This window comes from Heptranchias perlo, chromosome 8 (genome assembly GCF_035084215.1).
Source record: "Heptranchias perlo isolate sHepPer1 chromosome 8, sHepPer1.hap1, whole genome shotgun sequence".
Lineage (NCBI taxonomy): Eukaryota > Metazoa > Chordata > Chondrichthyes > Hexanchiformes > Hexanchidae > Heptranchias > Heptranchias perlo.
Window position 1 is genome coordinate 77,124,351 of NC_090332.1, and position 13,779 is coordinate 77,138,129.

Here is a 13,779-nt window from a genome sequence, read left to right on the forward strand (position 1 = left end):
GTCCATGTTTTTTTAAATTGAAATGTCTGTGGAACAAAGTCATTAAACAAAATATGCTGTTGTAATTGGAAAATCCCTTTGAGATTAAAGTAGAAATTGTCTCAACGAATACCTGACCTATTTTGCCATTGAACTACGTGTTAAATAAGTACCGAGTGGTGTAAGTTTAAAAAGATTAGGAGTGGGAAAGAAGTTGGGTGGAAAGGTTTTCATCCACAAAGTACTAGATTTGTGGACTAAGTTACCAAGGAAGGCCATTGAAGTAAACCGTATCAGTGAGTTCAAAAGCCATATAGATTTCAGGAGCGAAAAGGGATTCAGGGAACATGGTGAGTTGGTGAGGTTGAAATTGATCAGAAAACGATGTGCTTATTGGGCCAAGCAACTTTTTCCTGTTCCTGAAATTTCCAGTGTCCATTCCTCTTTTCTTCATATTCCACTTCTCTCTTCCTTCTTCCCTTTTCTCCTTGAAAAATAAATATAGCGGTCATCGGGAGTTATGCTTCATGTGTTCGTGTCGGCAAGAAGTTGTTCTTCATGTTGAACTGATACAAGACCCAGTCTAACTGCAGTTATAACTCTGCCATATGCTTGTATTGGTTTGTTTAGCCACTTGCTGGCCCTGCACCACTTGTGCTCCAGTATAACTGCAACTGGTGCAAAGCTGGCTTTCTTCTTTCTCTGCCAATTTTCTCCCTTTTACTCTTCTTTTGAAGGCACTGACTCCTTGTGGGACCCTGTTTGCCCTCTGTTACCTCACCCAAATGACCATTTATTCATGTACGTTTTGACTGAGTATCTGCAGGCTATTCAGTCCTGGGAAGCATCAGAGATGAGGCCAATCCTGTCATCATCAGATGTCCACAGTGCACATACACACTGCCAGCAGGTGTACTGGGGAGCTATCCAGAGTGATATGGAAACACTCGTTTTTTATATCCCCTCCCTACCCATGGCTACTGAAACCATTTTAAAGCGTACACTGCCACCTTGGAGAGCAAATCTGGGACCTTCCTGATCTGTATACGGTGTTAGCCGTGGCTCAGTGGTAGCACTCTTGCCTCTGAGTCAGAAGGTTGTGGGTTCAAGTCCCACTCCAGAACTTGAGTACAAAATATAGGCTGACACTCCAGTGCAGTACTGAGGGAGTGCTGCACTGTCAGAGGTGTCATCTTTCAGATGAGATATTAAACCGAGGCCCTGTGTGCCCTCTCGGATGGACATTAAAGATCCCGTAGCACTATTTCGAAGAAGAGCAGGGGAGTTCTCCCTGGCGTCCTGGCCAATATTTATCCCTCAGCCACCAGCAATAAAAAGAACTGATGATCTGGTCATTATCTCATTGCTGTTTGTGGTCCCTTGCAAATTGGCGGCCGCATTTTCTATATTACAACAGTGACTACACTTCAAAATGTACTTCATTGACTGTAAAGTGCTTTGGGACGTCCTGAGGTCGAGAAAGGCGTTATATAAATGCAAGTCTTTTTTTCATGTATGTCACAACTATTCATTGGTTTAAGACAGTGTGCCTTTGGGGGAGATGTATGGCTGACCTTTTAAAGTTTAGAAACAACTTAGGTGATCACCTGACCTGCCTTTAAGTTTCTTGCGATAGGACTATTTAAACACCTTTTTTTCACTTGAGAACTGTCACCAGCAGTTGTTTAAATGACCCTGTGTGGGGCTCTGCTTTTCTCAGAGAATGGTGATAATAGGCAGTATAACTCCGCACTGCCATTCGCATTGCTGCAAAAAGAAGTAAAGCTGAGACGTAACTAAGATCATGGAATTAGTGACAAATTCTTGTAGTTTGTAATATATAAGTTGGTTGAATATTTTCCTAAATTATCCATTGTTTTTGCAACAGGGTTCGCAAGATCCTGAACTTAAGGTTGTTTGAAGATGAAAATGGGAAACACTGGTGTAAGAGTGTGATGGACAAGCAGTACGAGATTCTCTTCGTCAGTCAGTTCACACTGCAATGCGTCCTGAAGGGCAACAAGCCTGATTTCCACTTGGCAATGGGAGCTGAGCAGTCGGAGGTCTTCTACAATGGCTTATTACAACACGTCAGAAAGGCCTACAAACCAGAGCTTGTTAAAGGTATGGGGAAATTCTGAATGAAGTTCAGTCTGGGGTGTAGGTGGCGGGGGTCAGTGGGGGCAAGATTCAACTTCAGCAGGGACGCAAGATGGGAGGTAAGGGGTCGGCCACCTGTTGTACGGCCTGTCCGATTTTTCTTTCTTTCGACAGGCTGTTCGTAGAGTAATGGCTTGTTCCATCACTGCTTGATCATCGCAGTCCACTGGGGTAGAATGCCACAGAACACTTCTTGCTGGATGCCCGCACACCACCTGAACTGGCCCTGTTCCCGCTGCCTCTGTTCATTTCACCCAATAGTTTCCTTGTCAGCTTCTTGGGTCCTTTCTAATCATTCTCTTTATTTCATATCCTTTCTGATTTACTTTTGGGGGGGTAATAGGATGAGGAGATCATAGGAAATGATTTATAAAGTAGTGTTCCTGGATTGAATCATTCAGTGACACCATTTACAGCTGATAATCTTATCCCAATATTCAGTGGAGCTGAAGCTAGTGGAAGATGTTGTTATGATCGGGAATGCATTGCCTGAAAGGTCGGTGGAAGCAGATTCGACAATTAACTTTCTAAAGGGAGTTGGATAAATACATGAAAAGGAAAAATTTGCAGGGCTACGGGGAAAGAGCAGGGGAGTGGGTCTAATTGGATAGCCCTTTCAAAGAGCTGGCACAGGCACGATGGGCCGAATGGCTGCCTTCTGTGCTGTGTGATTCTAAGATGCCTTCCGCCACTGGAACCAGTACAGTAAAACATGTATAAACGGACACTCCCAAAAACCGGATACCTGCAAAAAAAAACCGGCACTTATTGAGAGACCCAAATAACTTGCATGGTAAAATATACAACAGGCGCTCTGAAACCATTGACATTCGCAAATTACAAACTACGGACAGCCGTCAATGCAGCAAGCCCTTTTACAACTTAAAACACGGGACGCAGCCTGTTGCAAAACTGCTGTATCTGGAACTTTCATTGAGTCAGGATAACTAGTGCTTCTCTTTGCAGCTTGCTTCCTTTCTGGCCTCAAATTCTCGTGAGGTCAGTGTATGCTGGTCAGCAAGAGGCGGCAGCGGGATTTGTGGAATGGGGAGTTCTTTACCCAGCACCCATAGCGGCAGAGAAACCGCTCTATCTCTGGGATTGAATGCTTGCACGGCTCTCTCGCAGTGATAGAGCGGTTTCTCTGCCGCTATGGGTGCTGGGTAAAGAACTCCCCATTCTAATAATTTTTTTTTAACAGTACACACAATGACCATTTTGAAAATCAGGACACCTGCAAAAAAAAAACAGCCGGTGTCCGTAATTTACAGGTTACGCAGTATTTCTCAAATTCTGGTTTGGCCAAGGGCAGGCGGCCAACAACAACAACAACAACTTGCATTTATATAGCTCCTTTAACGCAGTAAAATGTCCCAAGGCGCTTCACAAGAGCGTTATCAAACAACATTTGACACAAAACCACATAAGGAGATATTAGGACAGGTTTCTTCCTGACTAATTCAGTCTTGGAACTCCTTGGTGGCCTTGTTTTGAACCTTGAAGATACCCTCATCTATGACTTTGTTACCTCGAGACTCGACTATTTCAATGCTCTTCTGGCCGGCCTCCCATCTTCCACCCTCCATAAACTTGAGCTGATCCAAACCTCTGCTGCCCGTATCCTAACTCTCAACAAGTCCTGTTCACCCACCACCCCTTTGCTCGCTGACCTACATTGGCTCCCGGTCTGGCAATGCCTCGATATTAAAATTCTCATCCTTGTTTTCAAATCCATCCGTGGCCTCGCCCCTCCCTATCTCTGTAACCTCCTCCAGCCCTACAACCCTCCGCGATCTCTGCGCTCCTCCAATTCTGGCCTCTTGCGCATCCTCGATTTTAATCTTTCCACCATTGGTGGCCGTGCCTTCAGCTGCCTAGGCCCTAAGCTCTGGAATTCCCTCCCTAAACCCCTCCATCTCTCTCTCCTCCTTTAAGTTGCTCCTTGAAACCTACCTCTTTGACTAAGCTTTTGGTCACCTGTCTCCTTATGTGACTTGATGTCAGATTTTGTCTGATAATCGCTCCTGTGAAGTGCCTTGGGATGTACTACTATGTTAGAGGCGCTACATAAATGCAAGTTGTTATTGTTGTGACATAGCCCAGTCATACTGCAGCTTTTGTGACAAACCTTAGTTTTTATGTCACCTTGATGCGAAAATATCTCTCTGTAATTGGGGAGTGAAGAGACCAAACTGATGGTATGTCTCATATTTCCAAGGGAGGGAGTCTTGCCTTGTTTCAGCTCCAAACACTACTGCTGCTGTTATTGGGGATCCACATGAGGTTGAAATCAAACGAGAAAAGGAGCAGATATCATTCCACAAGCAGTTCGAGCTTCAACACATCTCATATACCTAAAAGAGAAAGTCTCCTTTGGAACAATTTCAAAATTGTAGCCTCATCTCTGGTTTCAGATGCACAACTTGAGCTTTGTGCTGACATTTTGTGATGTTATTTGAACCTCTTGGCAATTACTGCTTCATCGTTCCTGTGCAGCCTTTGTTTTTTGTATAACTTTTTTTTCCCCCACTGTGGTCCGAATCTTAATCTGTAATGAGGAAGGATGTGCTCTCGGGATTTGCTTTTTCAAATGGGCAATATGTAAAACAGATTTCATCACTGGGGAATGCTCTCTTGAAGCTGCTTTCATGAATAACAAATTTAACAGGTCTGTATCATATTCCCACAAGTCTGCACCACGGAAGGAAATTTATTACAAATCTTTGCAATACTACATTTCTCAGTTTGCCCTGTTTCTGTTTCTATTAAGAGATACACAGACTGCATTTTGCCAGTTGTGAAAAAATATTCCTTGTAAATTTATCGAACTGAATATAGAAAACTGCGATGTAGTCAAATTAAAGGTTTTTTTTTAAACACATCAAATTTAAACTCTCTCCTTTATTTTAGGTTCTTCATTACAATGTGATCACCGTATATGGCTTTTGGATCTTGGCTGCAGTGTTACATTTTACACTGAGAGATTCACTGCCGGCCCATATCTCATTATAACCTGCAGAATACTCAACTCTCAAGATGTAATGTAGGTGCAGGGTATTTTGAAATGAATCATAGAATCATAGAAGTTTACAACATGGAAACAGGCCCTTCGGCCCAACATGTCCATGTCGCCCAGTTTATACCACTAAGCTAGTCCCAGTTGCCTGCACTTGGCCTATACCCATCTTACCCATGTAACTGTCCAAATGCTTTTTAAAAGACAAAATTGTACCCACCTCTACTACTGCCTCTGGCAGCTCGTTCCAGACACTCACCACCCTTTGAGTGAAAAAATTGCCCCTCTGGACCCTTTTGTATCTCTCCCCTCTCACCTTAAATCTATGCCCCCTCGTTATAGACTCCCCTACCTTTGGGAAAAGATTTTGACTATCTGCCTTATCTATGCCCCTCATTATTTTATAGACTTCTATAAGATCACCCCTAAACCTCCTACTCTCCAGGGAAAAAAGTCTCAGTCTATCCAACCTCTCCCTATAAGTCAAACCATCAAGTCCCGGTAGCATCCTAGTAAATCTTTTCTGCACTCTTTCTAGTTTAATAATATCCTTTCTATAATAGGGTGACCAGAACTGTACACAGTATTCCAAGTGTGGCCTAACTAATGTCTTGTACAACTTCAACAAGACATCCCAACTCCTGTATTCAATGTTCTGACCAATGAAACCAAGCATGCCGAATGCCGCCTTCACCACCCTATCCACCTGTGAGTCCACTTTCAAGGAGCTATGAACCTGTACTCCTAGATCTCTTTGTTCTATAACTCTCCCCAACGCCCTACCATTAACGGAGTAGGTCCTGGCCCGATTCGATCTACCAAAATGCATCACCTCACATTTATCTAAATTAAACTCCGTCTGCCATTCATCGGCCCACTGGCCCAATTTATCAAGATCCCGTTGCAATTCTAGATAACCTTCTTCACTGTCCACAATGCCACCAATCTTGGTGTCATCTGCAAACTTACTAACCATGCCTCCTAAATTCTCATCCAAATCATTAATATAAATAACAAATAACAGCGGACCCAGCACCGATCCCTGAGGCACACCGCTGGTCACAGGCCTCCAATTTGAAAAGCAACCCTCTATAACCACCCTCTGTCTTCTGCCGTCAATCCAATTTTGTATCCAATTGGCTACCTCACCTTGGATCCCGTGAGATCTAACCTTATGTAACAACCTACCATGCGGTACCTTGTCAAAGGCTTTGCTGAAGTCCATGTAGACCACGTCTACTGCACAGCCCTCATCTATCTTCTTGGTTACCCCTTCAAAAAACTCAATCAAATTTGTGAGACATGATTTTCCTCTCACAAAACCATGCTGACTGTTCCTAATCAGTCCCTGCCTCTCCAAATGCCCGTAGATCCTGTCTCTCAGAATACCCTCTAACAACTTACCCACTACAGATGTCAGGCTCACCGGTCTGTAGTTCCCAGGCTTTTCCCTGCCGCCTATCTCAAACAAAGGCATTTGCTACCCTCCAATCTTCAGGCACCTCACCTGTAGCGGTGGATGATTCAAATATCTCTGCTAGGGGACCCGCAATTTCCTCCCTAACCTCCCATAACGTCCTGGGATACATTTCATCAGGTCCCGGAGATTTATCTATCTTGATGCGCGTTAAGACTTCCAGCACCTCCCTCTCTGTAATATGTACACTCCTCAAGACATCACTATTTATTTCCCCAAGTTCCCTAACATCCATGCCTTTCTCAACCGTAAATACCGATGCGAAATGTTCATTTAGGATCTCACCCATCTCTAGTGATGAGTACAGTCCATTCAGAGTTTTCTTTATTAGCTGACTAAGTCCTGAGACTCTTGAATTTTGTTTGGGAAAGTGAACATTTTTTTGAACACAGATTGTCGGGAACTGCAGTCAAACATCTTCTGACTGAAAGTACTCATTCCACTGCTTCAAAATGTTTCTCCTCCTCTTCTACTCAGAGGGTAGTAGGTCTGTGGAATTTGCTGCCCCAGGAAGCTGTGGAAGCTACATCATTAAATAAATTTAAAACAGCAATAGACAGTTTCCTAGAAGTAAAGGGAATTAGGGGTTACGGGGAGCCTGTCACTGTACCTGACAAAGAGACAGTATGGACTGTGTGGGACTGGCTTAACTGAGTGCCTGTTCCTGTAATCAACTTTTAAATTCCATTTTAATTTTGAATTTTTTTTTGATTTCTCAAAAGTAATGGCCTCTGGAGATTTAAGATTGAGTTAATTTTTTTTAAAAATGAAGGGGCACTGTGTTCATACAAAAGCTGTTTGGCAAACCTCTTTTTTTTTATTCTGATGAAAAGTCATCGACCTGAAACATTATCTGTCTCTCTCTCCACAGATGCTGCCTGACCTGCTGAGTGTTTGCAGCATTTTCTGTGTTTATTTCAGATTTCAGATTTCCAGCATCCACAGTATTTTACTTCTGTTTTTTGGTACATGACTAAATAGTACAAATCGCATTGAGACTTGCAACTGAAACACTTCTGTGAGCTCATGGTTGTGAAAAGGCTTTGTTTTCTTTTTAATCTCTCTCTTCCTAAAAGATTTTTTCCTCCGAGATAATATTCCTTCAGCTGTAGTTTGAATTAGTGGTGCTTATGAGCCCAAGTAATATATTTGAATCTTCAAAGTTCATGTCAGATGAGCAAACCGACTGGATTAGCAATGTGATTATGTGATTCTCTTTGCTTTTGCAGTACCTGCAGTCTGTAATGTCCATAAGAAGGCTTTTTGACTTGAGTGGTTCCAAATCCCTCTTTCACATGTTATGCAGCAAGTGTATTATTGTGCTGATTTGGCCTGAAGCCTAATGAGGCAGGCTGAACTGATGGGCTGAGATTAGATCCTGGGCCAGGCTATGTTTTAGAGCCTTTGGGTGAGGATATAAAAACTTACCTTTCCAAGAATTTGTCTCTTGAGGCTCAGTTTTGGGCATTGAGTCAGAGGTGCAAGGTGTCGTTTATGGGCAGTAGATGCCATTGCTGGATCTACTTCAAATGGTTGCACCCGTGCCTCTTATATATTCTCTCTCTCTCTCTCTCTCTCTCTCTCCCCACCCCCAAACCTCACGTCAGCTGTCACTGTTCCTTATTGTTGATTATGCCTTTCATTTTGGCTTGTTACCCTGATGTTTTATAACCCTTTTTTCCATCCTCCAGCATGTTCTCTCCTTGCCTTGCTTCTCCTCTCCTTAGAGCTTTTTGGGGTGGTGCAAAGAGGCAAAGTGGGTGGAGAGAGGGGGCACTCCTGCTCTTCCTGGGTCCACAGGAATTTTTTTAAAAAAACATTATTTTTTTTGTAAAACAAACCTTTTGCTGGTGGCTGCTGCTTACTGAAGAATCCTGAGCAGAGCAGGCACAATTTTGCTCCACTCTGCGAGGTCCAGTTTGGTAGAGGGGGCCTAAAGCAAGCGTTAGGCCCCCTCCTTTACATACGTTTCAGGCAGCCGCCAGGGATGCCTGAAAAACGGCCCAACCAATATCGGGTCGGACGAGCGCAAGATGTTTGTCCCCAAAATTGGCCCTTGGGTCCGTTTATCGACGTAAAACAAGTGCAACGAGGTCCAATTTCAACCCCTCCATCTCTCTACTGGCTTTTTACTTCCCCCCCCCAAATTCCCCCAATTTAAAATGAGAAAATAAAAACTGTTTTAGAAAAGGAGAAGGAAGTATGATGTATGCGAGTTATAAATGAAATAGTGGTGAATTATAGAAGATACACTTCAATAATTCCCTTTCATCCTAATCCCTTGGCAATAAAAGTAGTGCTGCTCTGAGCTTGAAACATTCCACATCAGTGTCAACTCTCCCCTTGGGGAATGGAGAGCAAGGCCAAGACTTGAGAAGAAAGGGGAAGAAACATAACCAACATGAAACTAAACAGATACAAAATGGAGGATCCCAAGAATTAAGGGACATGATATTGGAAGTGAGAAGTGGGTGGCAAAATGGCGTGCTCTGGAACCTCAATGGAATAGTAGGGTACATCTTACCATCTGTGATTCTCCATACGGGGAGTTCCTGATCCCAACCATGTCAGTGTGAGGCAGTGATGAGCAGCGACCATGGGCCGCATAAGGAAAGGGAAAAAAATCCAAGGGATCGTTACTTTGGGCCACATTCGCACAATTCTGACGGAGACCCACAAGGAAAGCAACTTCCTGTCCTCTCAGCCAGGGAAAGGCGCTGTATGGTGCAGGGAGATTTAAAGAGGAATAAATTGAAAAGCAGAGAAGACATGTTAAACCTGTATAGAACCTTAGTTAGACCACGCTTGGAGTACTGTGCACAGTTCTGGTCTCCTTATTATAGAAACGATATAGAAGCATTGGAGAGGGTCCAAAAAAGATTCACTTGATACCAGAACTGAGTGGATATACTTATCAGGAGAGGCTGAACAAGCCGGGGCTGCTACTCTAGAAAAGAGAAGGCTGAGGGGTGACCTGATAGAGGTCTTTAATGAAAGGGTTTAATAGGTAGATGTAGAGAAAATGTTTCCACTTGTGGGAGAGTCCAAAACTAGTGGTCATAAATATAAAACAGTCGCTAATAAATCCAATAGGGAATTCAGGAGAAACTTCTTTCCCCAAAGAGTGGTAAGAATGTGGAACTCGCTACTAGGGGTAGTTGAGGCAAATACCATGGATGCATTTAAGGGGAAGCACATGAGGGAGAAAGGAATAGAAGGTTATACTGATAGGGTTAGATGAAGTAGGGAGGGAGGAAGCTTGTGGGGAGTATAAACGGCAGCATAGGCCAGTTGGGCCGAATGGCCTGTTTCTGTGCTGTAGTTTCGATGTAACTCGATGAACTATGTTGCCGTAAGGTTAAAAAAATAGTGGATGAATACACCAAATACTCTTGGGAATGATGCTGGATTGGATCCTTTGTCTATATTGAGCAAGCTGACCTCCGATGGAGCAGTGATAGCGCGGGACCCTGCAGTTTTCCTCAGTGTTCCTGGACAAGGAAGGAAGGAAGGGGGAGTCGCCCAGGACTCCCAGTCACACTTACCATCCAGTGATTCCTGCTGAAAAGTGTGCGTTTGTGGACTTTGGAGGAGGACATTGGCTGTCATGTTCTCTACTGTCAAATCCAGCACATACAGTCTAGCATCAGAGATGAAGATTGGTTACTTGGATGCGATACTGCAGGGTTGCTGATTCCTGGGCACAGACTACTGCCTCCAGGAGAGCAGTGGAGAATTTAAAAGTGAAAAAAATGACAAGTAACTGGAAACTGAAACACTTGAGATATTGAAATTGAAAATGACATTCTAAGAAAGAAGACAGCTGTGGTGAAATGATTAATTTAATTCAAATTGATCTGTTTCATTTTAGATGGCAAGTTTGGAGCCTACATGCAAGTACATATACAGAATGATGGTCCTGTCACTATTGAATTAGAGTCACCTACAGGTCCCTCTGACCCAAAGCAGGTAAGGAAAATGGACTGTCTCTCCATGTGGCTGAGTGTTTAATAGATTATAGACCTTTATTAATGTGTGAATGGAGAAAGTCATCTTGGTCTGAAGAATAAAGGCCCATGATTGCAGACTGGCTGCTCAGTACTTTAGTGTACACGGACATCTTTGGAAAAATTACTGCACAATATTCAGGAAGTTCTTGTAGTTCTCAACTCAGACACTTATATTCTTAAGACATTGCCCCAAAAAAGAAAATAAATATATAAATGTTCAACTGTGTAAAATTGTCTGATTATAATTCTGTTTGACTGCTTAAGATTACTGTTGTTATTCTGTATGATTTTTAAAAAATGTATCTTGTTTCTTTATTACTTTGTGTTCATTAAGGTAAGTGAAGAGAGTGTTGTGGAGTTGAACAATTTTAATCCAAGCACCCAGTTAGTATTCCGCATTCCAGGTCAGCTATAGCACAGTGAAACTCCCGGCTCTCAGGCTCAACAATCTGCATCTGTTCCAAAACTCCCACAGCTTCAGTGTGACAGTTTTCCAATCTCCTACCAGCCATCCAGTGACCTCTCCCAAGATTGTCAATTAGTGCCCAATTCGGGGCAGTTTTGTACTGTGGTGTATGAATGGAGACTGTTTAAACTCATTGCATGTAGGACCATTTCAGGCAGTGGATAGAGGAGACTTATCTGGGCTCAATTTGAGCCCAGGTCTCAGGCCAGTCTCTAACCCACTGCATCATCCAATCCCCATAAAACACACCCTCTTTGTTGCTGAGAAAACCTTACTATGTAATCATTAATTGGACAATATCTATTGATGTCCACTGTGACTCTAAACGTGTATTATACCCTTTTTCAAGTTCCAGATTTTATATTTTTACTCACTATTAAGCTAATTCTCTGCTTGTTAGTAATGATACCTATAGAATAGTCTTGAAGAAATGACTACTTCTTAACTCTTAGTATTCTGAAGTAAAGGGAAAGAAGCTCAAAAAAGGGAAGAATGTTATAGGAGTGCAACTATAGCCCACAGAGGGTTAAACAATTTTCTTGCTTCTTCCATTCAGTAGGACTTGGCTGTTCTTGTTTTTGGAGGGGAGGGGAGGGAAGGGACCTTATCCTTCCTCCTCTTTTCACGTCTCCTTTGGACTGTGTACTGGCTGCAATTAAGGGGACAGTTTGCTCTTTCCAACTGTGCACTCTTGAATGGGTTGCCAAGAAGCCAAGACAAGCCTAGTGATGGTTCACCATCTGATGTCCCCCTGGCTCAGCTCGGCCTTCCTCTCCCCCTCCTCCTAACACCAGCATGGCAGGGATCAGCACCTCAGCAGTGAAGGGAACTGTGGGTGCGAGGGAATGCAGGTATGAATCCACTTTCTATGACAACTCGCATTGGAGCCTTAATGGACTGTCACCAATGCAGTTTATAGGCTCGCCACCTCTCAACGGGAGTTGGATTTGTGTTGTATTGGTTGGTACTGGTAACAGTGTGACATTACAGTCATGAGTAAATACTTTGAGATGGAACTAAATGTTTTACCGCAAAAACCAGGCTGTGGTAAGTAATGCAACTAGCTCTCAGCTCACCCCCCTTCCCCAACCTTTAATTTCAAACCTTGTTCAGTATTCTCTTTCCCTGCATGCCCACTGGTTTCACTTTGCACTCCTGAAACTCCAGGCAACTTGTTTGCAGATGTCTTGTGCTTGATTTTTCCCAACGGCAAGGAAATAACACAAGCTGTAGTTTTCACCTTACAATGCTGACTTTTAATTTCTACAAGAAAGAGCTGCGGTTTTTTTCTGATAGATTTGCCAACAGCAATTTTCTGCAACACACTTATTTTTTGTATCTACTGAATTTGAGACTTTTACTTTGCTCTTCCCTCCCCCCAAACGAAACCAAATTGATTTGGGAAAACTCTTTTTAAGCCTCGTTTATGTTGTAAATTGCAAAGCCTCGTTTGCTATTGTAAATTGAGGGACGCGTGTGCATTGCTGTTTTTTCAATTCAATTTCACTAGGGGGCAGCATTACAGCATCGAAGCCCCCGACTCCTGAGGGTTTGACTGGAGCCATTCGAAAATGTCGTGGTGTAAAAGGGAACAGCAAATGAACCATCTATAGCCCAGCGCGCTGGTCTCTGAGCTCCAGCAAGATTTCAGATAAACCTACATTTTGTACGTCAGAACTGTTTGTTTCTTAAAGAAACATTTAAAAATTTTTAACAGCAAGGACTAAAGGTCATAATCTGCCGTTGCCTGTTTTCTAATGCTGTGTTCGAGTTCTGATTGGACCTGATATCTGGGGGCCGATTTTCGGACGGCCGAGCGGGTGCGTTCGGGGCGGGGGTCTCCTAAAATCCCGGCTCCAACCCGCCCACTTTCGGGTTCCCCAGTGATGCGTTCGGGTGCGCGCGCAGCCCCCGCATGTGGGGCTCCCACCGGCAATTAAAGCCGGCGGGATGACAATTTAAATATTTACTTACCTAGTTGAGGTACTTGACAGACCTCATTGAGTGGCGATTTTGGCAGGGGTGCAATTTTCATGGATCCTCAACGTGTTTCCCGTGCTGTGGGAAACACTCCCTGTTGGAGCAGACGTGTTTCAGTCAGCAGCCAGTGGGAGAGGCAAAGGATTTTTTGACAGTTGGGGGGAATACCTCATTTATTGCAGCAGGGCACTCTTGTCACTTCAGACAAAGTTTTGGCTGCAAACACCTTTGTCCTTCCACTCAAAGTTATTAATTTATACCCTAAACTCTGCTGTGCAAACACATTTATCTACTTTACGGACCGCCTCAAACTCACACCGTCAGGATAGAGGTGCCATGGCTGCATTCATCACTTCATCCAAGGACGAGCAACATCACCAGCCTCACCAGACACGCCGTCCACCTCCGCCACGTGGAGCTCCACACACAGTGCTGTGCCACAGGCACCTGCACAAAATAGTCGTGCAACTACACATACACCCACTGTGGGGTGACCCAATGGGTGACATCAAGTATGGGTGTTCATGGAGAGCCTCATGAAAAGGACTTATTGCACAAGCCAGTCAAGAATGGGCAAGACGTGGCAGTAGTGGTGACAATATAATATTTAATGTGAGTTGAACAAAAATCAAATATAAATAAAAAACATGACAAAGCGTCAAACACCCTTGTGCATCCCCTTTGTGCTCAC

General features: G+C 43.5%; 1 protein-coding gene across 1 annotated transcript in view; it reads left to right on the forward strand.

The window, feature by feature from the left end:
- dtd1 (D-aminoacyl-tRNA deacylase 1) overlaps window positions 1-13,779 on the forward strand; it is a 151,125-nt gene that overhangs the window by 14,598 nt on the left and 122,748 nt on the right. The window contains exons 3-4 of the mRNA XM_067988384.1: window positions 1,868-2,103; window positions 10,504-10,601. Coding sequence (XP_067844485.1) covers window positions 1,868-2,103; window positions 10,504-10,601 — 334 coding nt within the window. The remainder of the gene's footprint in view (window positions 1-1,867; window positions 2,104-10,503; window positions 10,602-13,779) is intronic.